This window comes from Dipodomys merriami, unplaced genomic scaffold (genome assembly GCF_024711535.1).
Source record: "Dipodomys merriami isolate MVZ:Mamm:240054 unplaced genomic scaffold, mDipMer1.0.p SCAF_28, whole genome shotgun sequence".
Taxonomy (NCBI): Eukaryota; Metazoa; Chordata; class Mammalia; order Rodentia; family Heteromyidae; genus Dipodomys; species Dipodomys merriami.
This window is the reverse complement of record NW_027204270.1, coordinates 16,309,167-16,336,152: the sequence shown is the minus strand read 5'-3', so window position 1 is coordinate 16,336,152 and position 26,986 is coordinate 16,309,167. Positions and strand designations below refer to the sequence as shown.

Here is a 26,986-nt window from a genome sequence, read left to right as displayed (position 1 = left end):
TGGCTTTGGTGTGCAGGGTCCTAACAACTCAGTCTGCACGACTGGGATCCACGGGGTGGATCAGGAAGGGTGAGGGGACTTGCTGAAGGCCACATGCCTATTAGTGGGGTCAGCATGATGGAAGGCAGCAGAGACAAGGTGGAGAGTGCCGAGCATTCTGTAGGAGGTGCAGCGCCACGAGGGCAGGGCTGAGCTTGGCGTGGAGGTGGTGGTGAGGAAGGGCACTGAGGACAAGCAGGAGCACCTGCAAACAGCGTGGCCGTGTGCCAGCCCCGAGTGCCGAGGCTGCACCTCGCGTGGCACGCACAGAGTGTCCTGCGTGGATGCTGTCCCATCCCCAGAACCCAGGGCTCACCCGGTGCACAGTGAACCCCGGGGAAGGCTGGCCACCCAGGGCTTCATCTATGCGGTTAGTTTCCTATTTGATCAGATGGGCGTGGAAGTCAGCCTTCCACCTGCAGCCCTCAGCTCCCTCATCTGTGAAATGGGGATCAATGGCTCTACTTGAGGGAGGGAATGGATGGAAGCAGCAGCACTTCAGGTCCCTGGTGGGGCTACGGAACCAGGTCTGAAAGAAGACAGGAAGCTGCCTTGGCCCTGGGCAACCTCAGGAGATGAGCCCTCACCCAGAGGGCCCCCGCTCTTTAACCTCCCACCTCCTCATGCCGCCCGTGGCTCCCCCCCCCCCCGCCACCTCTCCTTCCCCACCCCACCCCCAACTCTCGCACCAGGGAGGCACCAAGTGATGGCTGCCAGCTGTGAGCCTGTTCCTTGGTAACTGCTCATCTTGGCTGCAAGAGGACAGAGCTGGGTTGCTATAGCAACCAGCAGAGATGCAGCCGGGGATGGAAGAGGACACAGGAGCAGAGACCTGGCCACAGTCCACAGGGAGGGGCAGTCACCCACACTGTACCTGCTCGTGGGGTGGGACAAGACGCTGGAGATGCCCCAAGGGGTCTGAGCTGTAGGATGGCGTTTGTCTGGGTGGGGGAGGGGTGTGCATCTGGCCTTGGCAAGTCTCTTGTTGGGTCCTTTGCTGATTTAATGGCCTCTAATGATAACATTGATCAGGTTCCCAGGTTTGGAACTGTTGCAGGGGAATGTGGTCCATGTTCAAATCCATCTCCAGTCCATGGACTTTTGTGCCCTGGGCTGTTTGTAGGGCCTCCAGGCTGTTCCCAGCTAAGAACATGTCACCCACGAGGGAGTGTGTCAGAGGCCTGGTGCCCACAGTGTTTCGTGGAATGCACCCCCCACAGGCAGCCTCTGGGGCAGCAGCTCACCAAAGGCCTGGGACCAAGGCCTTCCCTGGGTCTGGGGTGGCAAGGAAGCCGCGGGGGTCCCTGCTGCTCTAGGTCAGGTGGGTGCACGTTCTATGAACGGCAGATGTAGTCTTCTAGATGAACCACAGATGTGGTTTCCTAGAGTTGCTAAGTGGGCATGATGCCTGGCATCCGCCTCCTCTGCCTGCTCCCCGGGCTGGGAGCTGAGCTGTGACTCATCTACACGGGGAGAGGCAAGGAGAAACGCCAGGTGGGTGGCAGAGGTTCCTGCACGGAGAGGGCAAAGCAGTGCTGTGTCTGTGCCCCGCTCGCTGTGGAGGAGGGCTGAGCCTGGTCTGGATGGAGACTCTGGGGGCCCAGAGGCAGAGGTCAGTCTCTGAGGCCTGGAGTGATGCAGGGACTGGCATCTGATGAATGAATCAGCTGGTGGCTGGGCCTCCCTTCTCCGAATCTGGAGTGACTGACTTTCTACGGTGCTAGGAGGGGTGGGGGTCGGATAAGCAGCCCCAGAGCTGGAGGAGGAATAAGGCAGACCACCAGCCTCTAGGCCACAGCTAGGCACCAGCATCCTCCACTGGACTCTTCTCTTTGGACCAGACCACGCCTATGCAGCACGTAAAGAGACCTAGTCAGGAGAAATGACCAGTGCCTCTTACCAAGGCCCAGGCCCAGGGGTGCCAGCTGAGAGTCCAGCCTGGCCACTCACACTGGCTGTCACTCCTGCCAGGTCTATTTTCTCCCTTCCCCTTTCCCCTCCTTCTAACCCTCCCTCTCTCTCCCTCTCTCCCTTCTCTTTCTTTCTTTGACAGGGCCTGGTTATGTAGCCCCATCTGACTCTCAGTCTTCTTGCTGCTGCCTCCCAACTGCTGGGATTACAGGTGTGCACCACCACACCCAGACTGGTAGCTGTCTTGATTTTGCTGGGCTGCCCAAAATGTCCACCTGGTTCTGCCTGTCTTCACACAGTCCAGCTGCGCTCCCCATTGCTTTGAGAGGATATTCCTTCGTCCTGAGTCTAAACTTTGAGGAGACCAAGGGCAATTTGTGAACTGTCTGCAGGGCTCACTGATGAAGCTAACCCTCGCAATCCCTGTCATGAGCCGTCAGCTGTCCTCCACCTGTCCTCTGAGGACTCTGCCTGGAGACCTTGTCGGGGTCTCTATCCTTTTTCTGTGTCCCCAAAGCATCCAAAGAGCTCCTGCATGGAGCCAGTGCTGCCTAGAGGGCTGTCCTCAGTGCCCTCCTGGTCCTCGCCACAACCTACAAGGCAGCGTCAGAAGTACCTGGTCCCCTTACAAATAGGAACAAGGTTCCCAAGTCTGAGCCTGGCAGAAGTAAATGAGATGCTTATGATCAAGTCGCCAGCTCTGGTTCAAGTTCAAGCTTGGCACCGACTCAGGGTGGACCTTGGACACACGAACAGATTATACCTAAATCAGCCAGTACACAGTAAGCATCTAATAGGGATCACTCTGGCTGCTAGGTGCTGGTGGCTCACACCTGTAATCCTAACTCCTCCGGAAGCTGACATCTGAGGATCACAGTTCAAAGCCAGCCTGGGAAGGAAAGCCTGTTGAGACTCTCATCTCTAATTAACCACACACACACACACACACACACACACACACACACACACACACACACACAAGTTGGATGTGGAGCTGTGACTCAAGTGATAGAGTGTTCTCCTTGAACAAAAAAGCTCTGGGACAGGGGCTGGGAAGGTGGCTCAGTGGTACAGCGCTTGTCTTGCATGCTCGAGGCCCTGGGTTCGATTCCTCAGCACCACATAAGAAAAAAGAAAAAAGCCAGAAGTGGCGCTGTGGCTCAAGTGGTAGAGCGCTAGCCTTGAGCTGAAGAGCTGAGGGACAGCGCCCAGGCCCAGAGTTCAGGCCCCACGACCGGACCCAAAAAAAAAAAAAAAAAAGCTCTGGGACAGCACTCAGATCCCGAGTTCAAGCCCAAGACCTGTGTGTGTGTGTGTGCGCGCGCGCGTGCGCACGCGTGCACCCACCCACCCACCCTCTAATTCCTTCCCAATTCCTTCTGCCTCAGCAGGTAGACACAGCTTTGCCCAGAGTGAGATCTGGCTCCATTGTACAGTCCATGAGACCCACTTACCCCTTCCCCACATCATAGACACCGAGGATACCCCTAAAGTTCATGGTTAGAAGCTGCCCCTGTGCCACCAGGATGCACCCCCCCCATTTCTGATGGATAGCCACCTGATGCCATCCTCCCCCAAGTGGCCCACCTGCTTGTGTCCACTTGGGGCCCACACCTGCTCAGGGTCTGTACCCACCTCCAGCTTCTGCTTGGTGTCAACTCCCAACAGATCACGGACATCCTCATTGTAGATCTCTAGGTAGGAGGCTCGAACCAGGAACTTGGTGTTTTCGGCACACTGTGGAAGCAGATAGAATGTGCAGACACACGGCGAATACCACCCCCACTGTTGCCAGGCCTGAACCCCCTACAGCAGGGACATCAGGGGGAAGGGGGATGGTGAGGGCCACAGGGTACACACACACACACACACACACACACACACACACACACACACACACACACACACACACACACACACACACACACACACACACACACACACACACACACACACACACACACACACACACACACACACACACACACACACACACACACACACACACACACACACACACACCCTGCCTGTCTTCTGGACAAACTCTCCTTCAGGCCTGGTAGGCCCACTGGTGTCTCCCGCTCTGCCTTCCAGCTCATGAAGAAGGGAAAGTGGCCTCCCCATTACTCCCCAATACTCAGAGAAACTGAGGCCACAGGTCTGGCGATTATCACCTGGCCCAAGATCTGGCTCTGAGCAGACCCCCAGCAGCTCTCATAGCTCCTGTATGTCACCTGGGGGTCACCACCAATGAGGGTTGGGTATTTTGGGGTCCAGAAAGACAATTACACAAAGGGCATGGAACAGGGCCTGGCTGGGGGAATTGTCCCACAGAGGGGAAACCATTCTAAGAACAGGGCTCAGCATTGTCACATCCAGAGGAAAGGCTAAGTGAATGTTAAAATCCAAAAACAGTGAATTAAAACATGGAGCAGGTAGGTAGAATTCAATTGGCTTTGCTTTTTTTTTTTTTTTTTTTGTCAGCTGTATAGTTTGAACTCATGGCACAGGCTCTGTCCCTGAGCTTTTTTGTTCAAGGCTAGTGCTCTACCACTTTGAGCCACTGCACCACTTTTGGCTTTCTGGTGGTCAGTTGGAGATAAGAGTCTCACAGACATATATGCATTATCCTGCCCATGTAATTGTAACCCCTCTGTACAGTATGTTCACAAATAAAATAAAATAAAGAGTCTCACAGACTCCTGCCCAGGCTGACTCTGAACTGTGATTCTCAAATATCAGCTTCCTGAGTAGCTAGGATTACAGGTGTGAGCCACCAGCACCCAGCATGTATCTCTCTCCCCCCCAGCTCTCTCTTCCTCCCTCCCTCCCCTCCATACACACAGTCTCTCTCTCTCTCTCTCTCTCTCTCCTCTCTCTCTCTCTCTCTCTCTCTCTCTCTCTCTCTCTCTCTCTCTTTCTCTCTCTCTCTCTCTCTCTCTCTTTCTCTCTTTGTGGTACTGGGTTCAAACTTTAAGGTCTCATCTTACACAGCTTGTTTGGTCACAGCTGGTACTCTACCAGTTGAGCCATGCCTCAAGCCTGGCTTTTTGCTGGTTAACTAGAAATGGAGTCTCAAGGCCTTGTTTCTCCAATCTAGCTTTGAGCTGTGATCCTCCAGATCTTGGCCTTTTAGGTAGCTAGAATTACTAGAAACTAGTGCTTCCTCCCCTGGCTTGTCCCAAATAAACACAAGGCTATGTGTGCCTTGGTCTATGTCTCAGGTTACAAGTGCCCATCCCCCTCCCCATCCCTGGGACCATCAGTGTGGCACCAGCCCTGCCCAGCCTGCCCCCTGGCTCATACCTGGACGCTCTCAAACACGTGCTCGAAGGCCCTGGGGATGATCCCTCTCTGGCATGGTGGGTCTGACAGGCCCTGCATGGTGAAGGACTTCCCACTGCCCGTCTGGCCATACGCAAAGATGGTGCCATTGTAACCCTCAGTGACGCCCTGTGTGGGAAGAAGCCAAAGCCAGGTGCTCAGCTGACCAGACCCAGGAGGAAGGGCAACCTCCTTACCCACAGATACACACATGCCGGCCCCTGCCTGGGTCTCCCACCCCAGTGGCACTGGGCTGGGGGTGGGCAGGAGTGGAAAGGAGGCTGGTACAGCTGCGGGCTTTTTTTTTTTGAGCCTGGGACTCAGACTCTGTATCTGACACTTTCATTCATTGGCTGGTGCTCTACCATCTGTGCCATGCTTCTAATGTTATACTGTGTTCTTAAGTAGTTCACAATCTGTCCCTACAAGAAGAGCTTATGCTGGGCGCCTGACCACCTGAGCTCAAATCTTCTCTCCACTGTACTGTGTGGCCTCGGGCTGAGCTTGGGCACACTGCACCTCAGTTTCCTCATCTGTTATAAGAATAAGAATGGTTTCCCAGCTGGGCACTGGTGGCTCATACCTGTAATCCTAGCTACTCAGGAGGCAGAGATCTGGGGATAGCAGTTTGTAATCAGACGAGGCAGAAAAGTCCCCATGAGACTCTAGTTCTCCAATTAACCACTCAAAACCCAGAAGTGGTGCTGTGGTTCAAAGTGAGAGTGCTAGTTAAGCGAAAGAGCTCTGTGCCCAGGCCCTGAGTTCAAGCCCCATAACCAACAACAAGAAAAACAGTTTTCCTCCCAAAGCTGCTTCATAATCTCAGTACACAATATGTTGGCACAGGCGGGTGCTCACTATACAAATGTGGGGGTGCTGGAAGTGGGGGTACCATGGCAGATGTTCTAGCAACCAGGAGAGAGGAAGAGTACAAAGGAGGGAACGGGGTAGTGTGGGAAGAACTAGGCAAAGCCTTCTGGGTAGTAAATGGGGCAGAACTTGGGGAGCTGAAACAGCAGTTTGGAGGTGGCATACAGAGGAAAGCACTCCAGGCTGAGGGCACAGCTTAAGCAAAGGCAAAAGGAGAAAACAAGTATGAGCAGAGCTGGGGCCTGGGGATGGAAGATGAGACTGGGAAGGGAGACTGGAAGCAAAGCAGGTGTCATTTCTAAACTCATTCTTCATGCACTGATACATTTATTCACTCACTAGGAATTGACTGGCTTTTCTGTGCCTGGCACCAAGTTCTGCCTGGGGAGAAAGATGGAAACTGTCCCTGACCTCACCGGCAAATTCTCAAACTTAATGTGGAGGTGGGAGAGGATCCACAGAACTGCGTCCTGGTCCCAAGGGCCCAAGCACATAGCCGGGCAGAGCCCCCAGGAGATGTTGGTACATGAAGGCCAGAATTTCCCTGCACAGTCCCCCATAAGGGATAAGTCCTCACTTTTTTTTTTTTTTTTTTGTCGGTCGTGGGGCTTGAACTCTGGGCCTGGGCGCTGTCCCTCAGCTCTTCAGCTCAAGGCGAGCGCTCTACCACTTGAGCTACAGCGCCACTTCCGGTTTTCTGGTGGTTTATTGGAGATAGGAGTCTCACGGTCTCTCCTGCCCGGGCTGACTTTGAACCGCGATCCTCAGATCTCAGCCTCCTGAGTAGCTAGGATTACAGGCGTGAGCCACCAGCGCCCGGCAAGTCCTCACTTTTCTGGGGCAGAAGGGAATGGGAAGCATTTCCTTATTCAAGAATATCATGATCACGGGTTTCTGTAGCAGGTCACCCAGTTGGTGAGACGCACATGTGGACAGGGGCTCTGAAGTAAGGACAGAGAAATCACCCAACCAGGATCCCATGGCTGCTCTCAAACTTAGGAGGTAGGAGTGTGAGGGCCACACAAAGCCCTAGAATGACATGCGACTGCCCAGGCACATCACTGTGACCTACGCACAAGACAGGAGTCCACATAAACATAAATGCTGTGCCGGGGGCCGGGGCTCACACCTGCGACCCTAGCTACACAGGAGGCTGAGATATGAGGACCACAGTTCAAAAGCAGCCCAGGCAGACAAATCCAAGAGATTCTTATCTCCAATTAACCAGCAAAAAACTAGAAGTGATGCTGTGGCTCAAGCACTAGCCTTAAGTACAAAACCTAAGGGATAGCAATGAGGCCCTGACTCCAAGTGCCATGACCACCAAAAAAAGAAAGGAAGGAAGGAAGGAAGGAAGGAAGGAAGGAAGGAAGGAAGGAAGGAAGGAAGGAAGGAAGGAAGGAAAGAGCCAGGCGCCGGTGGCTCACACCTGTAATCCTAGCTACTCAGGAGGCTGAGATCTGAGGATCGAGGTTCAAAGCCAGCCTGGGCAGGAAAGTCCATGAGACTCTGATCTCCAATAAACCACTAGAAAACCAGAAGTGCTGCTGTGGCTCAAGTGGTAGAGTGCTCGCCTTAAGCTGAAGAGCGCAGGGACAGTGCCCAAGCCCAGAGTTCAGGCCCCATGACAGACAGAAAAGAGAGAGAGAGAGAGAAAGAGGGGGGGGGAGAAAAAAGAAAGAAAGAAAAAAAGAAGGAAGCCAGGCAAAAGTGTAAGGCCCTGAGTTCAAGACCCAGTATCAGTATACACACACCCCCAAAAAAACTTTAGTTCCTCAGCAGCACCTCATTTCAAATGTTATTCATCATGTGGCTAGTGGGTATTTACTGGGTCAGTGTAGATACAGAATATTTCCATTGTCCTAGAACGTTCTATAGGACCATGTGGAGTTCAGTAGAAAACAATTTTATATGTGTTTCAAAGGCAAAACAAAGACATAAAGTCTGACACGGGGGCTGGGAAGGTGGCTCAGTGGTAGAGTGCTTGCCTTGCATGCATGAGGCCCTGCGCTGGATTCCTCAGCACCACATAAGCAGAAAAAGCTGCTCGCTTTGAGCTGAAGAGCTGAGGGGCAGCACCCAGGACCAAAGTTCAGGCCCCATGACTGACAAAAAACAGTCTGACACAGTAACTGACCCCGGCCCCCCTGGGTCACGCACATACCGGGAGCAGGGCCAGGTCAGCCCTCTCTACTTCCACCCTGGTGCAGCCAGGGCTAGGTGTGTGATTATTTAGTAAGCAGCTTTCATGAAGTCAACCTACTCTTTCTCTTTCTCACTTCTTCCAGTGCTAGAGACAGTAGCGAGGGCTTTGAGCATGCAGAGTGACACATCGGCCTGGAAAAGGCGTGTCCTTGGAACTTGGCATCATCCTCAGCAGTGATGCCCAGGTCATAGTAGTAAGGTTGGATGTGCTATGCATTTTTTTTTTGATAAAAACAGTTGCCCTTCATTCTCACATAACTCCTTTTCTGCCCCCTCTCAAATGGTCCATCTAGGGACCAATTCTGCAGCTTCTAGTCTGGACACCTGGTGACCCTCTACACTCTGGACGAGGCAGACACCCTGGTATGTGGCTGCCAGGTGACTGGAGGTGAATCAGAAGAGGAGACTCTGGATGTGTGAGTTGACAGGAGGAGAGGATCGCAAAGCCACTAGTTAAGCAGCTCCCAGGCAGGTAACAGGCTGGAGGAGAGCTCTGGGCAGGGTCAGGCAAGGGCAGGTGTGAGGAGGAAAGCCTTCGGGAGATTTTAAAAGATCACTCAGGAGCAAAAGAAGACCAGGAAGTTAGCTTAGATTTGAAAGTGGGGGAGGAAAAGGAAAGGTCAGGAAGTGGTCATGCAGGGGGCTTTATGCAGTAATCACCGGAAGCAAGGGTCCTGGGAAAGAGGCTCTCTGGACATTGCTCTAGGGCCCAATACCTGACCAGAAAGCAGAATAGACACATACACACCTTTGGCCTTAGGGCCTAATGGTGCATCAGCTCCTGCTCAGTCAGCTGAGGGTATAATGTGCATATGTTCTGCATGCAATTTGCATAGTAGCCTTTAATGGGAGCCAAAAAAATCGAGCATGGGAACTGGACACTGAGAATCACAACTGTCCCTGACTTTTTCCATGACTCTTCAGGCCCCAGTTTCCCCATCAGGAATAATGGCTCCAATTCTCTTATGAAGATCAGATGCTACACACACTGGTCTCTACCCTTTTTTTGTTTTTGGGGGTCCAGTCATGGGGCCTGAACTCTGGGCCTGGGCGCTGTCCCTCAGCTCTTCAGCTCAAGGCTAGCGCTCTACCACTTGAGCCATAGCACCACTTCCGGATTTTTTATTTTCTGCTTATGTGGTGCTGAGGAATCGAACCCAGGGCCTCGAGCATGCAAGGCAAGTGATCTACCACTGAGCCACCTTCCCAGCCCTCTACCCTTTTTTTTAACATCTTTTTTTGTTTTGTTTTGTTGGTGGTGGTGGTTGTGGGGCTTAAAATTCTGGGCCTGGGCGCTGTCCCTGAACTCTTCAGCTCAAGGCAAGCGCTCTACCACTTGAGCCACAGCGGCACTTCTGGTTTTCTAGTAGTGTATTGGAGAAAAGAGTCTCCTGGCCCTTCTTGCCCAGGGTTGGCTTTGAACCACGATCCTCAGATCTCAGCCTCCTGAATAGCTAAGATTACAGGTGTGAGCCACTGGTGCCTGGCTTGGCCTCTACCCTTTTTTCCACCTTCCTGCACAACCAACATCCTTCACTTAGACTTTCCTTCCTCTGGCCCCTCCCCTGGCTCCCCAAGTCCAGGTTTTCTGGCTTTCCTTATGCTGCCAAAGTCCTGAAGGCATCTCCCCAGACTCACCACCGTGCACCCTTTTTAGCTTAGTTGCTCCTTCCTGACCACAAGCTTGTGGCAGACAAGAGTCCATGTCTCTGACACATACTCCGCATGTCTAGGATGGAACTGCTGTGGATGCTCTTTAGTTAGTTAACTGAATGCACAAATAAATATGAGCCCAAGAACTCCAGAGAGAAGAGAGAGCCAGAGGAGAGCTCTAATGGGCGGGTCTTTAGTGTCTTTAATGTCTTCCTCCCTGGGGTGGGGTTTCCGGAGAAACCCATATAGAAAAGCTTGTTCAGGGTATTATTCAAGGATGAGAAGGGGACCAAGTTTGTACCCCAAGAGCAAGGCTGATGGCCCTAGAGGAGGCAAGGCCAAGGAAGAACACAATATGATCTCTAAGGGGCCAACCCTGAACAGAGGGAGTAGAGTTCCATGGGACCCTGAGGCAGAGCCAAGGAGCATGGTTGGAAGCTCGGGGAGGCCCTTGGCTCGTGCAGGGTGGTCTTCTAGGGCCCAGCATCAAAGATGGAGGGAACTGGCTGCTTTGGGAAGTATAAACTGCTGTCACATGCAGCCAAGACTGGTCCTCCATTTAGTGGACATTTAGGGACCCAATAGTGAAGTAAAGCAGACTGGGTCTATGCCTCCCCTAGATAATTGGCACTTGATTTCCCCTGATTGTTTCCCAAATGGTTTGCTTTTCTATTAGGTTTAGGTGGCCTCATCTGGTTTGCTTTGCTCATGTATAACACTTGTGTTGGGTTTGATTCTACGCCTTGTGTGGTCTTAGACTATATAAGCTAGCTGCATTTGGAGCTGCTGGTCTTTGAGACATGAGTCCACCAGGAATTCTTGGGCTTTCCAATAAAGACTCAACTTGGCCTTTTAATGGTGGCTTCTCTGTTTCTGGTGACTGAGTTTCCTTACAACATTAGAAGGAAGGGCTGGATTAGATGACCCCTTCTGTCCCTTCTACAGAGACTCCAGGCCAGGAGATGGACAACCTGTCTACTTAGGGCCACAGCCATCCATGGAGGAGCTTCTCCTTCTCCTGTGGGTATTTCTGGTCATGTCCTAACCACCAGAGCGCACTGGCCTTCAGGACACATGAACCTTGACAGGCCAGCAGATGTGGGCCCACTGAAGGGAGTGTTGGAGGATATTAGGACATTACTTGGCTTGTTAGAAAGTGCCCATGTGAAGGGTTTTGGAGAAGTTGGATATAATATCAAAATGGTTTCTTCACTGTGGGACTTCTCAGAGCCTCAGATATCCCACTAAGGAGATGATCAGAAGCCATGCAACCTATGGCTCATGCCTGTGAACCTAGCTACCCAGAAGGCTGAGATTTGAGGATTGTGGTTCAAAGACAGGCCGGACAGGAAAGTCCATGAGACTCTTATCTCCAATGAACTACCAGAAAACAGGAAGTAGCACTGTGGCTCAAGCGGTAGAGTGTTCGCCTTGAGCTGAAGAACTCAGGGACAGCACCCAAGCCCAGAATTCAAGCCCCAAGACAAAAAAAAAAAAAAAAAAAAAAAGGTGATGAGTAGTTCTTGTGGAACCAACCAACCACAGCACCTCACTGAACTAACCTTTTCCCCGTGCAGAGATGCTAGAGGGAAAAGCCTTGTTGAAGAGACATGAGGTGTTGCACAGTGGCACCTCTGCTTAGAAACCCATGTGGAAGCTTGGGCCTCAGAGTCCCCATGTGTGAAATGTACCTTCCTTAATAGGAAACACAAATGAGCTGCCATTGAGAGTACAAGCTCTATAAATGGAACACCTGTTGTTGGCTCCCTGATTAGACCAAAGGTAAAGGGTTTCCATTCTTCCACAAGAAAGCCAGGCCAGCAGTCATCTATTGCTGTTTCCCTGATATTATTAGGAGCTGGCTGGCCTGGAGGGGAGTGTGCCATGGGGGAGAGGATTTGCACCCTGGAGGAGGAGCCTGAGGGGAGTGGCTGGAATTTCTAGGTCCTATACTTCTAGGGTGGAGAGTCTGTGGTCCTCGGTCACGGGGCTGGGGTTCTTTGGGAAAGGAGACAGAAGGGATGGGTGTGAGGACCAGCCCGGCCTTGGGCTCAGTGTGAAAGTGGAGGCCTACTACGGGCAGGGTCCAGCTTTCTCCAGCCTGTTGCTACCCACGTGTGCTCGCACACCCAAGAGCCTTCTCACCCAACTGGGGGTGGCAGTGCCAACCTTTCTGCAGGCCCTTTGTGGTAGCCCCAAGCCTGAAGTCTCATAGGCTACCTTCCCTGCCGGCGCCCTCACCTCCACCAGCGGGTAGGCGATCTCATTGTAGATCTGTTCGGTGAAGTGATCCATGTAGTAAGCGCCGTCGAAGGTGAACTGCTTGGGGGGCTCGTCGGCCGCGACCGGGTTCTGGATGAAGCACTGGCCGCGGGCGCAGTTCACTGTCACCACGGACTGACAGTTCATCTCCCGCTCGCGCTGGTTCATGGGGCGACAGCGCACCACCACTTTGACGGACTCAGAGGCCATGGCGCCACAGCTGGGACCCCCGGCGCGCGGACCAATGTGGAAACCAATACCTCCGTGACGACCAACGTGGGCACCGGGGCTGGGCGGCCAGCTGCGCGGCCGGGCCGCCCGGGCCTAGGGGCGGGGCCGGCGCCAGCTGCGAGGGGCGTGGCCTCGGGGAGGGGCGTGGCCTCTGCGGGGGGGGATGGGCCTCTCCAGGAGGCCCCCCCCCGGGAGGAGGCAGGGGGCCACGCACCAGTCGCCAGACGGGAGCCGGGGCCGCCGCCGCCTCCCGCGCCCGGGCTCGCCAGTCCCTGAGGCCGGGCCCGGGCGGGGAAGTGCGGGATCCGGCTGCAGGCGCTGCCGCAGGACCCGAACCCGCTCACACTAGCCCGCTGTCACGGCGTTCGCCGTTGCCCGGCAACGCCCGTGACGTCACAGGGCGGCGCTGGAGAACGTCGGCGCGCTCTCGGCGCCGGGCGTCCAGGATTGAGGCTGGTGCTGGGCGGGCTAGGTGCTGCATGCTTTCACGCCGGTCCTCTCCCCTGGTCCTCACAGCCCCTGCTGGAGGTTCAGCGATGGGCATCGGTGCCCGTTGGCGAGGAAGCCCACGCTTGACTCCACCCGGAGAGGAGGCCTCCAGCAAGGTCAGGGACTTAACAGAAAGGTCGAGTGAGGCTACTCCAGGCCACCTTCGTTTTTTTCTGACTTCAGGTTTTCAATGACGTAAAAACCTTACAAGCCAAATTCTTGTCGCTGCTGAAGCCATCTGCCCTTCTCTGGCTAAGTATAAGCACCCCTAAATCTCCAGGCTGAAGGGCAGCTGATCTGCCTCCCTGGGCTTCCCTCTGCAGAGTGACACTCCAGGGATGTGGCAGGCATTGTGTCAGAAGCTGCCAAAAGGAGACTAGCACTGAAAACAAAAATCCCACAAGTGAGAGCAAACTACAAAGAATCAGTTCTAGGGAGAGATCTGATAGGTGCTGAAATATGATGGTTAAGGAGTTTAGCTAGGTGAAGAGAAAGGGTCCTTATCTGGGCTGTGCAAAGGGCTGTAGCATGTTGCAGAAAACAATTCCCGTGGCTGGGAAGGTGGCTCAGTGGTAGAGTGCTTGCCTTGCATGCATGAGGCCCTGGGTTCGATTCCTCAGCACCACTAAGCAGGAAAAAAAAAGCCAGAAGTGGTTGTTGTGGCTCAAGTGGTAGAGTGCTAGCCTTGAGCTGAAGAGCTGAGGGACAGCGCCCAGGCCCAGAGTTCAAGCCCCATGACTGGCAAAAAAAAAAAAAAAAAAAAAAAAAAAAATTCCCCCCTCCCTGCCAAACTGGAGGCTTAAAGCAGATGTGTATGATTTGAGCAAAGCTTCACCCCAATTCCTTCAGGCCATTCTGGCCTCTGGAATGCTGAACTATCTGGCTCAGCCTTCTCCATCAGCTGCAAACACCAGCAAAAGCAGGCAAAGGGGATGAAGGCCTTGCCTTTAAAGAAACATCTGCAGTACACAGTCTGGAGAGATGCATTTTATTTGTCTCCAAGTCCACAGAGGAAGGGGGGACCAGGCTTCCCCATAGTGCTATGGTTAAGACACAGACAGCCACACACATGGGCCCCAAGCCATGCCTTGTTTGTGATGTGTGATCAATAAATGCTTTCTGAAGGAATGTTAAAGAGCTCAGGGACAAGCTGGTCCCTTCAGTATGTGTATACCTGGACAACTCACACCACAAACTCACCCCTCCTGGAGATGAACGGGAGCCTAACTTGGCCCATCACTAGGCTTCCTGAAGCACTGTCTCCAGACTACAGTATATGACAACTCCCCACTCCTGCAGGGGAGTGAGGCCAGGCTGTGCACTTGAGACCTGCATCCTACCCAAGGAGGTGGCTCCAGCAGAGAGCAGCAGATCGAGTCCCAGCCTGCCCCCCCCACCCCCCATTCAGTACTGTCAATGCTAGGCATAAACACCTAGGACAGCTGCTTTCAGTCTTTTGCATCAATGTCACACTAAGTTGGAAAGGTAGAGGTCTCTAGTCTTGCCATGTCCTGATGGGGGCTAGACACCGGGAGCCGTAGGCCCTACACTCCTGGAGTTACCATCACGCCTAGGTTTGCCTTGCTGCTTGCTACTGAGTAGGGGCTGCCCTCTGTGTCACTAAATACCCAGAACATGCATGTCATTCCCTAAACTCATGACTAGGCGTGTGCTGCAAGTCAATCGGGTATTCTTACCAAGGGGAACAGCTGGATGTGTCCGTCAGCAGCAGAGCCACTGCCTTTTCCCATCCCCTGCTGAGGTGAGGCCCCACTGGCTGCACTCACATCAGTTCTACCTCTGGACACTTCTACTCTGTCCCATTCCCAGAGGGGCTGGGCTGGCTGGCCTCCGCTAGCCAGTCAGCACTGTAAGGGAGATGCCAGGATCAGGTGGCTTCCCAAGGCAGCCACCAAGCTGACTGCAGGGCAGCTCACTGCTGACCACTGCTGGTCCCTCCCAGGGGATGGCCAGAGGCTGTGAGCCCCAGGGTGGCAGAAAGTATTTCTAGCACGTCTGGTTTCCATCAGCTCTCAGGAGGCACACCCGCACCCATGATCAAGGCTGCTGAGCCATAGTGGAGAGCTCCCTGCTAGGAGGAACGTGAGAGGCCAGCAATGGCCAGCAGCAGTCACTGGAAAACGGGGAGTTCTACCTGCTCCTCCCACAATCATGGCTGGTCAAGGGTCCCATGAGAAAGCACTGTAATCTCCAATCCTTGGGCTCCCCTCCCATGGCACTGAAATGATGGAAGGCTGGCCAAGGGGCAGAGTGACCAGATGGAACTGGTGGGATGCAACAAGGGCAGAGCAGCCAGAGGCCCAGGGGCCAGGGCAAGGCAGGGCCTGTGTGTGAGAGCACCACCTCCTAGCCCAGGCCTTGCAGTTCTGCCTCTGACTTGGCATGGCCAAGGGGCCGCAGGGTCCGGGGGGGCCTGCCCTCAGGCCCACAGTCCTGTTCCTCATAGGTGGGGTTCAGGCGGCCCATGTCAAGGGGGCAGAAGAGGCTCCGCTCAATGCCAGAATGGTTCTCCACCAGGGCCTCCAGGCTAGGGAACTCTGCTGGCAAGTGCTGGGAAGAAGAGACCATGGTTAGCTCCAGGCCACTTCTTCATGGCTCAAGCCAGGCACTAGTCTCCCCCTCTGCCTCCCCCCCGGCATAGGTGCTTGTTCCTTTTGGAGAGCTGGAAGAGTTCAGAGATCACACATGCTAACAGAGTCAGACACCACAGAAACATTCAACTTCGAAGTAAGGGCACACACGTGGAGGCCTGCCATCTCAGCTAGGTGCCTAGAAACCCATGCGCAGGACAATTCTGGACCCAGAGAATCAGGCTATGTGAGCACAGGCAAACCCTGCCCTTGAGTCAGTTCCTTCCATTTGCTAAAGATGATGGAGGGTATGGACTTTTAAAAGCAAGATCTTTATGGAAATAGGTGGTGTCACCTTGGTCCAACAGTACTAAAGGTAACCTCTGAAAGACAGCTCTGGAGAGGTGGACATCTCTGTCCTACAGCAGCCTTAAGGTGAAGGCACAGCCAGCAGAGCACAGGTGGAGCCAGAAGGGCCAATGAGGAAGGAGTGGATGGAGAATGAGCAAGAGGCAGTGCTGGAGAGACCCAATGGGGGAACTGAGGTGAAAGTGAGGCGGGCTCATCGGAGCGCAGGGGTCAGAGAAAGGCAGGGCATAAATGGCAAGAAGTGAAGCCAATGAAAGGGCTGACTCAGTAGGTCTTTTGCCAGCCTTGACTTACCTCCACGCAGTAGCGGCCCATGTGATTACGGAAGACCTGGTGGGGCACCACGCCACATTGTGTTCGTACCGATAGGCACCACTGGTCACTGGTACCCAGTTCAGGCCACAACAGGAAGGACCCAAGCACGTCTCTCCTCAGTAGGGCCAGAGCACAGGACCTGGGGCACAGAAAAAGGAGCTGGAGTTGGATTCATCTGGCCCCAGTCTCTGGTTGCTGACCTGAACATGGACATGGCAGGCCCAACAGCATGGAGGTTGTCTGAGGATTCAGTACATGCCCCCAACGCTACACAAGAACAAAGCATGGTGGCTCACACCTTGGTATTACAAGTTTGAGAACAGCTTGCACTGGTCAGGACAGAGGTTTGAAGGTCTGACGCTGAGACAGCTGGCCCTGAGACAGGCCAGGCACTGAGGCCTCTACCTGGATCTCACAATTTGATCCTCTCCTCACCTTGTAAAGAAGGTCCCTTCATTATCTCTCTTTTACATTGGACACTGACAAGTCCCTAGCCTAAGGCCACTGTGGCTGGGAGTACTCTGTGCATGCACAGGGGTGCACACATGAAGGACCCTGGGGAGGCCCCCCTCCCATTTTTCTGATTATCTCAAGGGACTGGGTAATGGCCAGGTCAGGTCCTTCTTACCTGGAAAGGCCGGCGAAGGCCCAAATGTTCTCTGTCAGGCTACCCTCACCCTCTACCAGGCATGCTGCCGGGCCTCCAGGAACTCGGGGCCACGCCTCCCATGCGGCAGGAACTGTGATAGAGACCACCTGGGCTCAGGGGCCCTCCCCTAGCAACTAGCCCCCCTCCATATCCTCTCCCACCCAGGCAGATGCACTCGTGCATGGCCACCCAGAGGTGCCACCCCAGCTTTGCAGGAACATGTCCATCCTCTCTGCCTGGCACAGGCGCAACTCACAGGCCTCCCGAGCCGACAGCTGCAGCTGAGTCTCATAGGTGCAGCCTCGGTAAGCCCCGGAGCGGATCACCTTGCTGCGGATGGCCTTCTTGCGCACCAGCGTGGGCGAGCAGTACGGGTTCCCCAGACGAGTGTGCCGGACCCCTCCTCGGCCGTTAGCCTCAGGCAGCTCCTTCTAGGGTTCAGAGAGGAGCCCCAGGCATGCAGGTGGAGGTACAGCCACATGGGTAGGGTGGACAACCCAGAATCTCTCACCTGTGCCCAGGACACTTGTCCTCTGCCCACCCTATCTGGGGCACCACCTACCCCACTGCTGCCCAGGGGCCCCTCTGCCGGCAACCGCCGGAAGGAGACCAGGGCATGGACATTCTGTGAAAGCTGATCCCTGCTGAAGGGCTCCCGCACCAGCACAGGGGGCCCTCCAGGGCTGAAGAGTGGCTGCAGAGGCCAGTCCCCTGCAGGGCCCAGGCTGGGCTCGGGCTGAGCCCTTTCCTCCGGGTGCTGCACAAGGTAAGCAAGCTGGAAGGAGCGGCAGAGCAGCAGGTACAGGATCTGGACCTAGGGTGGGAGAGGTGGGCTAAGTGGAAGAAATCTGTGGGAAGTTAGCTCCCCAGAGACAAGCCCACTCCCCAGTGAGGCTCCTTAGCCTGGGGTACCCCTCCCTAATCTTACTGCGAATATTCCTATGTATCCCTCAAAACCCTCACCACTATGCAACAGCTTCTACCAGTGTGTGTGTGTGTGTGTGTGTGTGTGTGTGTGTGTGTGTGTGTGTGTGTGTGTGTGTGTGTGTGTGTGTGTGTGTGTGTGTGTGTGTGTGTGTGTGTGTGTGTGTGTGTGTGTGTGTGTGTGTGTGTGTGTGTGTGTCATGGGGCTTGAACTCAGGGTCTGGGTCCTGTCCCTGAGTTTGTTGTTGTTGGTTTTTTTTTTCAAGGCTAGCACTCTACCACTTTGAGCCACAGCTCCACTTCTGTTTTTCTGGGGGTCAATTAGAGATAAGAGTCTCCCAGACTTTCCTACCCATGATCCTCAGGTCTCAGCCTCGTAAGCAGCTAGGATTATAGTTGTGAGCCACTGGACCTGGCTCCAGCTTTCTCTTATTTGGTTATCAAATACTGGATACTCCCCATGCACTGTCTCCCCACCCCCGGAGGAGCAGCTGAGCCTCAGGCCTCTAGCTCAAGCTCTGGCCCTTAGGGGCTTTTGTGTGACATTGGGCAGGGCCTGGCACCTGTGTGTATCATCACCCCCATCTCCCTGTGGCCCCATGAAGGAGTCAAGTTAGCAGAGAACTCCCAGCACAAACCCAGCATTTGCCTGGGGCCCACACATTCTACTTGTCACACCAGCCAGACCAGCAGCTGCAAGAGTGAGCTTCAGCCACCTGGGACCCCAGTGGCCAGAAAATGCTTCCTGGATGGGCTCTGCTTGCCAAATGATTGGCTGCCAAGTCTCTGCCATTCAGGCCTTTCAGGATCCTTTCAGGATCTACCTGCCCAGGATACACCACATCTACCCACCAATGGTATATACAAGGACACTCAAAAACCAGCCCCAGCTTCTGTGCTAAGTGCCTTTAACTAGGGTCGGAGGAATGTTGGAGTGTGGAATGATTTGTGTAACAGGAATCTAAATAAAAGTAGTCCTTGGGCTGGGAAGGTGGCTCAGTGGTAGAGTGCTTGCCTCACATGCACAAGGCTCTGGGTTCGATTCCTCAGCACCACATAAACAGGAAAGCCGAAGTGGCACTGTGACTCAAGTGGTAGAGCGCTAGCCCTGAGCGGAAGAGCTGAGGGACAGAGCCCAGATCTAGAGTTCAAGCCCCACGACTGACAAAAAAGAAAAGAAAGGGCTGGGAAGGTGGCTCAGTGGTAGAGCGCTTGCCTTGCATGCCTGAGGCCCTGGGTTCGATTCCTCAGCACCACAAAAGCAAAAAGAAAAAAGCCGGAAGTGGTGCTGTGGCTCAAGTGGTAGAGCGCTAGCCTTGAGCTGAAGAGCTGAGGGACAGCACCCAGGCCCAGAGTTCAGGCCCCACGACCGGACCCAAAAAAAAAAAAAAAAGAAAAGAAAAGAAAAGAAAAAAGAAGTCCTAGAGTCAAGGTGGACTGAATCTTGAAGACTGGTTAGAATTTACCAGAATGGAATGGAGCATGGGCACTGTAGGCAGAGCAGTGTGAGCCAGGGCCCAGCCGTTTGACCTGCCAATCTCCAAGTGCATGGCCAGTTCCTGCTCCAGGACTTAGGGAATGCCAAAGCCACTGGCTTGTTTTTTAGGGTGGGAAAATCCTCAAAGATGAACATAACCCAAGATGGACCACTGTGTAAGGGGGTGGGTTTCTGGAAGGTCTTAGGCCAACTCAGCCAAACTGCCAAGGCCAAGGCCAGTGTCTCTGGAGCCCCATTCCAGCCTCCATAGTACCCTTGCTCTGCCTTGGGTCCTAGATACCTCTCCAGGCTGGCTGCCCACGAAGAGGTGACAGAAGAGCTTGCTGGCTGGGCTTCGTGGGTTCCGGGCAATGAAGGCAAACTGGCAGTTGGCTGGGCACCACGTGGCGTAGAGGACACGTCTCAGTGCATGGGCCATGAGGAGCATCTGGGACACAATTGCAGTGAGCCTTGGTGATTTGAACTTGGGCTGCAGCAGCCTGAGAAACCCCCATGCCAAGGCCAGGCCTCCACTCCAGGGCCTGCACACCAGTGTAGGGCCCCCACCTCCTGGCATGAAGAGACAGTCCCAACTTCTCATCCCTCGTACATGGACCTAGGACCCCTTGCACCTGGATGCAGACCTGTGGGTTAGGGTGTTACCTTCATGTTATGGAACTTGAGGGGCAGAACTGGGACCTCCCACTGGGGCCAGCATGACAGCAGGCTCTGGGTGTGTGTGTGGGGTGTCACATGACCAAGTTGGTATTCTGACTTTGCTTCTCATTCTTCATGGGACTTGGGTCTCCTGGGTGTGACATATGTCAAGAGGAGGAGGATTCAAGAAGCTATGGCTCATCCAAGTAGCCTGGGACCCAATTCACAGAGATGCCCAGTATTGGGTTCCATGTGCACACAGCCTTGAGTCAAGGAGCCTTGTAGTTGTGGGGTACACAGACAGGCCTGCAGCTAAGCATCCAAACAACATTTACTGTACTGGGGATGATGTCATAGCTAAGCAGGGGCTCCTACCATCTCTAGCCCATGGCTATGTACAGCCCATGGGCAACACTGGGCAGGGCATCTTCAAAACCTCACAAAGTGGACATCCTTGCTGCCCAGGCCAGAGGTGGCCTCAGAAAAGATTGTGAGAAAATACTATCCCCAGCTTGCCTTGGGGTAGTGTGGGTAGGATCGGGGCCAGGCCGGGGCCAGGGCTGGGCAGAGGATGAGTCTTGCACCTCACCTGCACAGTGCCTACCTCGCCTTCCCCGCTGTAGATCTTGAGACCTTGAAGGCTGAATTTCAGGATGACAGCCCGGCGTCGGGGACAGTCCTGGGTGGGAGGAAGACACTATCTCCTAGACCAACTGTCCCCAGTCCAACCCCAGTACCACTCACCCTATGCCAGTCAGCCAACCTACCCCTGTCAGGGGCAGAGCCCTTAGTAGCAGGTCCTCCAAGAGCCAGGTAGCTCCTGGGAAAATGTCCCCAGCCAGGCCATGGCCATCTGTGGCCTCTAGCTGTGGGGCAGAGGTCCTGGACAGCCCAGAGGAAGAGAGTCCCTGGGCATAGGGACAGGGCTTCTGGAGCTGGAGCCAGGGCCGAGGCACTAGCCGGGCCCATTTTCATGGGGGCCTTTGGTCCTGCCCCTCCTGAGGCCTCACATGCCTTTCTTCATGATGGGCTAGTTCTAATCTCAGAGTCTGACACACATAACTGAGCCCCTATCTCCTTACCTTCAGGGCCCACAGCTGATGCCGCACAAGGGAGGCACTGTCCTGTGTGTCCAGGTCATCCACAGGGAAGGAGCCCACATACTACATGGTGGAGGGGTGGGGGCAGAAAAGCAAGGCTGATCAGGTCCACAGCTCCACACCCCCATCCTCTCAGCCCCCCAGCACATGCTGCCCTGCCAGGAATACTGTGGGCAGCAACAGAGCACTGTCCTTGCAGTCTAGGCTCTGCCACTGTGATAATAGCAAACCTTGGTCAGGTGAAGCTTGGAGATCCCCAGCTCACCTGTGAACACACACACACACACACACACACACACACACACACACACACACACACACACGACAGAGAGAGAGAGAGAGAGAGAGAGAGAGAGAGAGAGAGAGAGAGAGAGAGTGCCTGAGCCAGGAAAATCCAGGGAGAGAAGCAAGTCAATATCTCCATCCAATCCCACCCCTGCTAAACAATGACTACCCACCTGGGCAAACTTGGTGATGCACCTGGGCCGGTAAGGGGCAGGCCCACAGTCAGAGGCCCTCCGGGCCCCGGCCCCAGCCCTCTGCATAGCCCCCAAGGTACCCAGCTTGAAGCTTCACGGGAGAAGGCTGAAAAGAGGAGAGGAGGTGAGCTGATGGGTAGTTAGGCATGGAGCCTCTGTCAAAGGCTGCTGGGCTCTGTTCACCTGTGTCTTCATTCAGTGAGCCAACACATCCTTACTGAACACTTGTTAAGTGTTCAGTAAGGCCCTATGGACACAGCCCAGAGAAAGAGACAAAAATCTGCCTCCTACACAGAGCCTTCTCACAGGAGAGCAGGGCTGAGTCTAACAGTTAGGGTACAACAGGGTGAGGGGAAAGCCCTCACCCAGGAGGGGAAGTTGAGAGAAAGATCTGGAGGTGAGGAGTTCATGAATGCTCTAGGGTCAGAGCTACAGAGCTCTGGTCGTGGAGTTGGGGGCAGCAGTGACATGCCAGCTGTCCCAGCTGCTTGCGAGACTGAGGAAGGAGGGTGAGGATCACTTGAGCCCAGAAGCTCAAGGCTAGCCTGAGCAACATAGTAAGAGGTAGCCTCTACCCCACCCTAAACAACAACAACAAACCACAGAAGATAGGGCAGCCGGGGAAAGCCCATCAAACCCAGGGTGAAAGCTGTGAGAACAGAGTACAAAGGAAGGTGAGCAGCCGGATCCCTTCGGTAACTAATACCTCACCCACACAGCAGACTGGATCCAAATTGAGATTAGCCGCCTATGTCAGACCAGAGACTTCAGGCTTTGCCCTGCGGGCAGTAGGGAGCCAGAGCTGGCTGTAGAGCAGGGGAAGTGCATGAGGTGGCCAAGGGCTGGACAACCAGCGCTGAGGAATTCAGGGACCTACTTATCAGGCCACTGGCTCATTTGGCCCAGACCCTTCCCAGTCATGAAAACCAGACAACACACTGGGACTAAGTCAGGATATGAGGAAGGTAGAAAATGCCAGGGGGCTAATGAACATTGTCCCCCAAAGTCCACATCCTGGTCTTGCCTAGGGTCCTTTGGTCAGATCCACTAGTTTGTAACAGGAGTTAACTTCCTTTCTGTCACTGTCCTCCAAGGCAGGGAGACTATTTATCCCCATCAGACCCCAGGTGCAGAGCTAGTGCTCAATAAACATGAAATCAATCCATCCATGGACCAGCCATCACAGGAAAGAATGGATGAATGCCTCTGCCAGTCACCTCACCAACTCAGCTCCCCCAGTCTTTCTTTCAACAACTTAAGACACTTTGGTGAGTCCCATTCTGGCCACCATTCACAAGCCTACTTGTAATCACTGACTTGAGTCTCATGAGCTTTTCTGCCAAAGCTGGTTTCAAACTGTGATCCTTAGATCTCAGCCTCTGTGCCTCCATTTTCTCACCCCTGGGATAATAATATGAGGTGGGGTACAGAAGCTCAGCACACTGCCTGGCTTACAGCAATGCTGAACAAATGCAGTTGCATGAGAGACAGGACCTCCCCCCGACGGCTACTCAGGAAGGAGCTTGGACAGGCAGCAGGGTCTGAGCACTTTCAGTCCCTTCCTTGTCTGAGCCACCCAGGAAGCTGGCCTGGGGTCATGACTCCTAAGAAAGAGCAGAAATCCCATGGGCCTGGGAAGGAAGAGGTACATCCAGAATATATTCTGATGTAGTTTCAGAAGCTTCCAGAAGAGGAGAGTTTGGGTATCTAGGAACTGTCACTGTCAACTGCCAAGACACCCACCTCTGCCTACCCATGACCTGCAAATGCAGTAGATGCTAGCAGCCACCTACTGCTTTCAAGATTCCATCTCCAAAATAACCAGCAAAAATCAGGCTGGAAGTCAAGCTGTGGCTCAAAGAGGTAGGGCACTTGCCTTGAGTGGAAAAAGCTCAGGGAGATAGATACTGGTGGCTCATGCCTGTAATCCTACCTACTCAAGAGGCTGAGATCTGAGGATCGTGGTTCAAAGCCAGCCTGGGCAGGAAAGTCTGTGAGACACTTAACTCCAATTAACCACCAGAAAACCAGAAGTGGCACTGTGGGTCAAGTGGTAGAACACCGGATTTGAGCTGAAGATATCAGGGGACAGCGCCCAGGACCAACCGCAAAAAGAGAGAGAGAGAGAGAGAGAGAGAGAGAGAGAGAGAGAGAGAGAGAGAGAGAGAAAGAGAGAAAGAGAGAAAGAGAGAAAGAGCGAAAGAGAAAGAGCGAGCTCAGGAGCTCAGGGACAGTGCCCAGGCCCTGAGTTAAAGCCCCATGTCTGACAAAAAAAGTTGGCTGGGGGTGTGGCTCAAATAGTAGAGCACCAGCTGAGTGAGCAGTGAGAGGTGTCAGAAAAAGAAAAAAGAAAAGAAAGAGAAGGAGAGGCTGGTAAGTTGGGAAACAAAAGCTCTTCTATCCCTTTCTGTCCCCCTCCACTGGCCATCATCAGACCCATCGCTTTCTGCCTGTGACCATTTTTCACATTGTGTCCTTTCACTATTGTATGTTTGATGTTTAAATAGAGCAGCGTTAGCTGTGCAGCCTGCACTACAGCCACATGCCGCCTGTTCCAGCAGATGGAGCCCCCCAGTGCAGCTGCCTTTTAACTTTACAACCACAGCCCAGGCTGGGATCCGGGGAGAGAGAAGGCAAAGACCACAAAACAGGAAGGGGGACCCAGGGCACGCAGGGAAGGCCAAGGACAGAAGAGGAACTGAGGGCCTGAGAAGAGATGAAGGGATGCTGGAAGGAGCCCAGGGCAGTTTCACACTTAGCCAGAGCAACGAAGCCCCTCAGGCACAGTGCAAGACAGACGGGCTGCACGCCCAGTGCAAGCCCTCACTTGGGGCCTCAGTCTCATTCCTCCAGACCCACAGCTGCAGTTTTCCATGTCCCCAATGTCTGGGGGTGGGGAGGCCAAGCCACCCACCCTTAACCCTCACCTGATGCCAGCCCTCTAGTCCTTAGTCTCCTGGTGACTAGAAGCCTCTCCCTTCCTCTGCCTCCCTTCGAACCTCAAGAGCACAGTGCTTTTCAGCTCTGAGCCTGGAGTTTGGGCTCCCAGGGTACCAGGGCTTCCAGGGTACCCTGGAAACACACTGTTTACCCATCCAGACACAAAGACCCACACACTTCTTCAGACCCAATGAAGTTGTACACAGGAGCCTGGTGGCACCTTTTAAAGAGACCACATTTACAATGAGGTTGGGCCGTGGGTTTCCTAGGGTGTCCTCTTGAAGCAGGAGGCCTGGACAAGTTGGCCTGCCCCTCTGCCACAATGGAGTCCTCTGCTACATGGCACCCTCTGCACATTCTTGCAGACCATCTAGACCCTGAGTTCTGTAGGTGGTGGCCCAGAGAGGACAAGTCACTTACCCAAGGGCACAAAGCATTGAGAGGGGAGCTCAGATTCCCTTGAATCTCAAGAAGGAATGTGAAGGGTCCCAGTCTATCCAAGCGCAGGTGAGACCAGGAAGTAGCCTCAGGGGTGGGAAAATCCTCTGGAGATGGCGGGGAGGGGAGATTTGAGCAGTAACCAACCTTCCTTCTCTTCTTCCTCACTTCTCCACCTCCCCACCCCCGGGGCTTGAACTCGGGGCCTGGGCACTGTCCCTTAGCTTTGTCAATCACTGCTGGCGCTTTACCACTTGGGCCACCGCGCAGGGCCGATGTTCCTTTCTGGCCACCCTGCTTCCCCGTGGCCTGACACTCACTCTTCTGCCGCCCCCAGCTGGCGACCCGACCGGCCGGGAAGGCTGATGTGACCTTGTGTGATGGCTTGGCCTGTGGCCTCCGCTCCTCAGGACACCTCCTGGGGCTGCCGCCGACCGGCCCCCAATCATGTGCGGGGGGGGGGGACCCCGAGGCCGGGTCCTCGAGGGGCACAGCATCCCGGGTGGGGGTGGGGGCTGAGCGGTTTGCGGGGAAAACACTGCGGCACGGAGCTGAGGTGCGCGTGCCGGGAGCCGCGGACGCCGTTTGAGGGGAAAGTGCGGGTTCCGGGGCCGGTGCGGGAGGGGGGGAGCTGCTTTTAGGGAGAGCGCTAGGCTTCCGGGAGGGGGGCGCAGCGGGGCGCCGGGCGTCCCCGGTCAGAGGCGACGCCAACCCAAGACGCGACCTCCCGGCCCCGCGGCGCCCGCCCACCACCGACCCGGCCCCGCTCACTCACCGCGGCCGCCGCTGCTCCACGTGATCCCCGCAGCTCCGGCCCGCGACCCTGCGCAGCTCACGCGCCTCCCGCGTCGCCGCTCCCCGGGCCCGCCTCGGCCCGCCCCGCCCCCGCGCCGCGCGCCCCCCACGTGGTCGCGGGAACCGACCCTCAGCATCACCTGGCGGCGCCGCCGGCTTCGCCCACCAATCAGCGTCCGAGGAGCCGCGGCGCTCGGCCGCGCTGCCCAATCAGAGGCTGCGAGGGTCCCTGGTAACGCCCACTCCACCCGCGCCCAGAGCTCCGCCCTGAAGAGAACGGCTCCGCCCATTGAAGGCTCGCTCCTCTTCGCGGGTCTGGGATCCTGAGTCCTACCTGCCTCACCGATTGTTCCGGGGTTCAGGAGAACCCCATCCCCTCCAGTTCGCTGGCTAGCTCCTGTTCGTCATCCCGGCAGTGGCTCCCGCCGTGCCTCCTCCGAGAAGTCCGTGCGGCCCTGCGACGTCGTCTTTTTTTTCCGTTCCCCAATCCTAGGGCTTGAACTCATGACCGGGGCGCTGTCCCTCCGCTTCTTTTCCTCAGGGCTAGCGCTCTACCACTCTCAAGCTGTGGAGATAAGAGACCCACGGACTTTCCTGCCCGGGCTGGCTCCGAACCGCCTCCTGAATGCTAGGATTCGGGCGCGCGACGTCCTGACCGCTCGCCGTCCCCCTTCGGCGAGTGCGGGCGCCACTGGTCGGGAACGTCTCCCTCCCCAGCGCAGGGTAAAGCTCAAGTCCGCGATGGTGATTTGGCCCAGGCCCTGGGGCACTCCGGTGATTCTGCCCCCCTTAACCCCTGGATGGCCGGAACGGGGCGGGGGGAGGGGGAGGGAGGGCAGCTAAAGACATCGGTGATCCGGTCCTCCGGGTTGCACGGAGATCCGCTGGGGAAGGGGGGGTGCCCACTACAGTCCCCACCGCGGGCTAAGGGCGCTGTGGGTGCCCGCCCCCCTCCCCGCACATAGCCCGGTCAGCCAAGCTTTTGATGTGTGTCTAAACCTGAATCTGCAGAGAGCAAACACGGCCCCCGCCCCACCAGCTCAGGGAAGTCTGGACCTGGGGCTCAGGTCTGGGGAGGGGGTGATGGGCTGCACCCCTAGAGGGGAGTCCCCTGACTAGGAGGCACAGAGAGAAAGTAGACCTGGGATTCCCTGTCCCAGGAGCAGACGGGAGCCATCGAAGCCACAGTGGACGCTGGGCACCTGGGAGAGGCGCGACGCGCACCTGGGCGCTTCCTCTCACGCCGGCGCCGTCATCACCCAATCCCC

The 26,986-nt window shown here is 55.2% G+C and overlaps 2 protein-coding genes across 8 annotated transcripts in view; both read right to left on the bottom strand.

Moving 5' to 3' along the window:
* Kif17 (kinesin family member 17) overlaps positions 1-12,621 on the bottom strand; it is a 34,970-nt gene extending 22,349 nt beyond the window's left edge. For both annotated transcript variants that reach the window (XM_070037743.1, XM_070037744.1), the window contains exons 1-3: positions 12,244-12,621; positions 5,257-5,403; positions 3,586-3,687 (exon numbers count right to left, since the gene is read on the bottom strand). In XM_070037743.1, the coding sequence (XP_069893844.1) occupies positions 3,586-3,687; positions 5,257-5,403; positions 12,244-12,474 (480 nt within the window). In that variant the 5' untranslated portion in view covers positions 12,475-12,621. The remainder of the gene's footprint in view (positions 1-3,585; positions 3,688-5,256; positions 5,404-12,243) is intronic.
* A 1,365-nt stretch (positions 12,622-13,986) lies between these two features.
* On the bottom strand, positions 13,987-26,299 carry Sh2d5 (SH2 domain containing 5). Of its 6 annotated transcripts, none has more exons than XM_070037000.1 (11): positions 26,053-26,299; positions 24,906-25,030; positions 21,525-21,651; positions 21,049-21,129; positions 20,571-20,645; positions 19,611-19,757; positions 17,570-17,722; positions 17,165-17,339; positions 16,888-16,999; positions 16,239-16,398; positions 13,987-15,555 (listed from the first exon to the last, which is right to left on the bottom strand). In XM_070037000.1, the coding sequence occupies exons 3-11, from the start codon at positions 21,609-21,611 to the stop codon at positions 15,352-15,354; spliced, it is 1,194 nt and encodes a 397-aa protein (XP_069893101.1). In that variant the 5' UTR covers positions 21,612-21,651; positions 24,906-25,030; positions 26,053-26,299; the 3' UTR covers positions 13,987-15,351. The 6 variants fall into 6 exon arrangements, with proteins under 6 accessions (XP_069893101.1, XP_069893105.1, XP_069893103.1 ...); XM_070037004.1 differs by having other exon boundaries at positions 17,165-17,336; XM_070037002.1 differs by lacking the exon at positions 24,906-25,030.
* Positions 26,300-26,986: the final 687 nt, after the last annotated feature.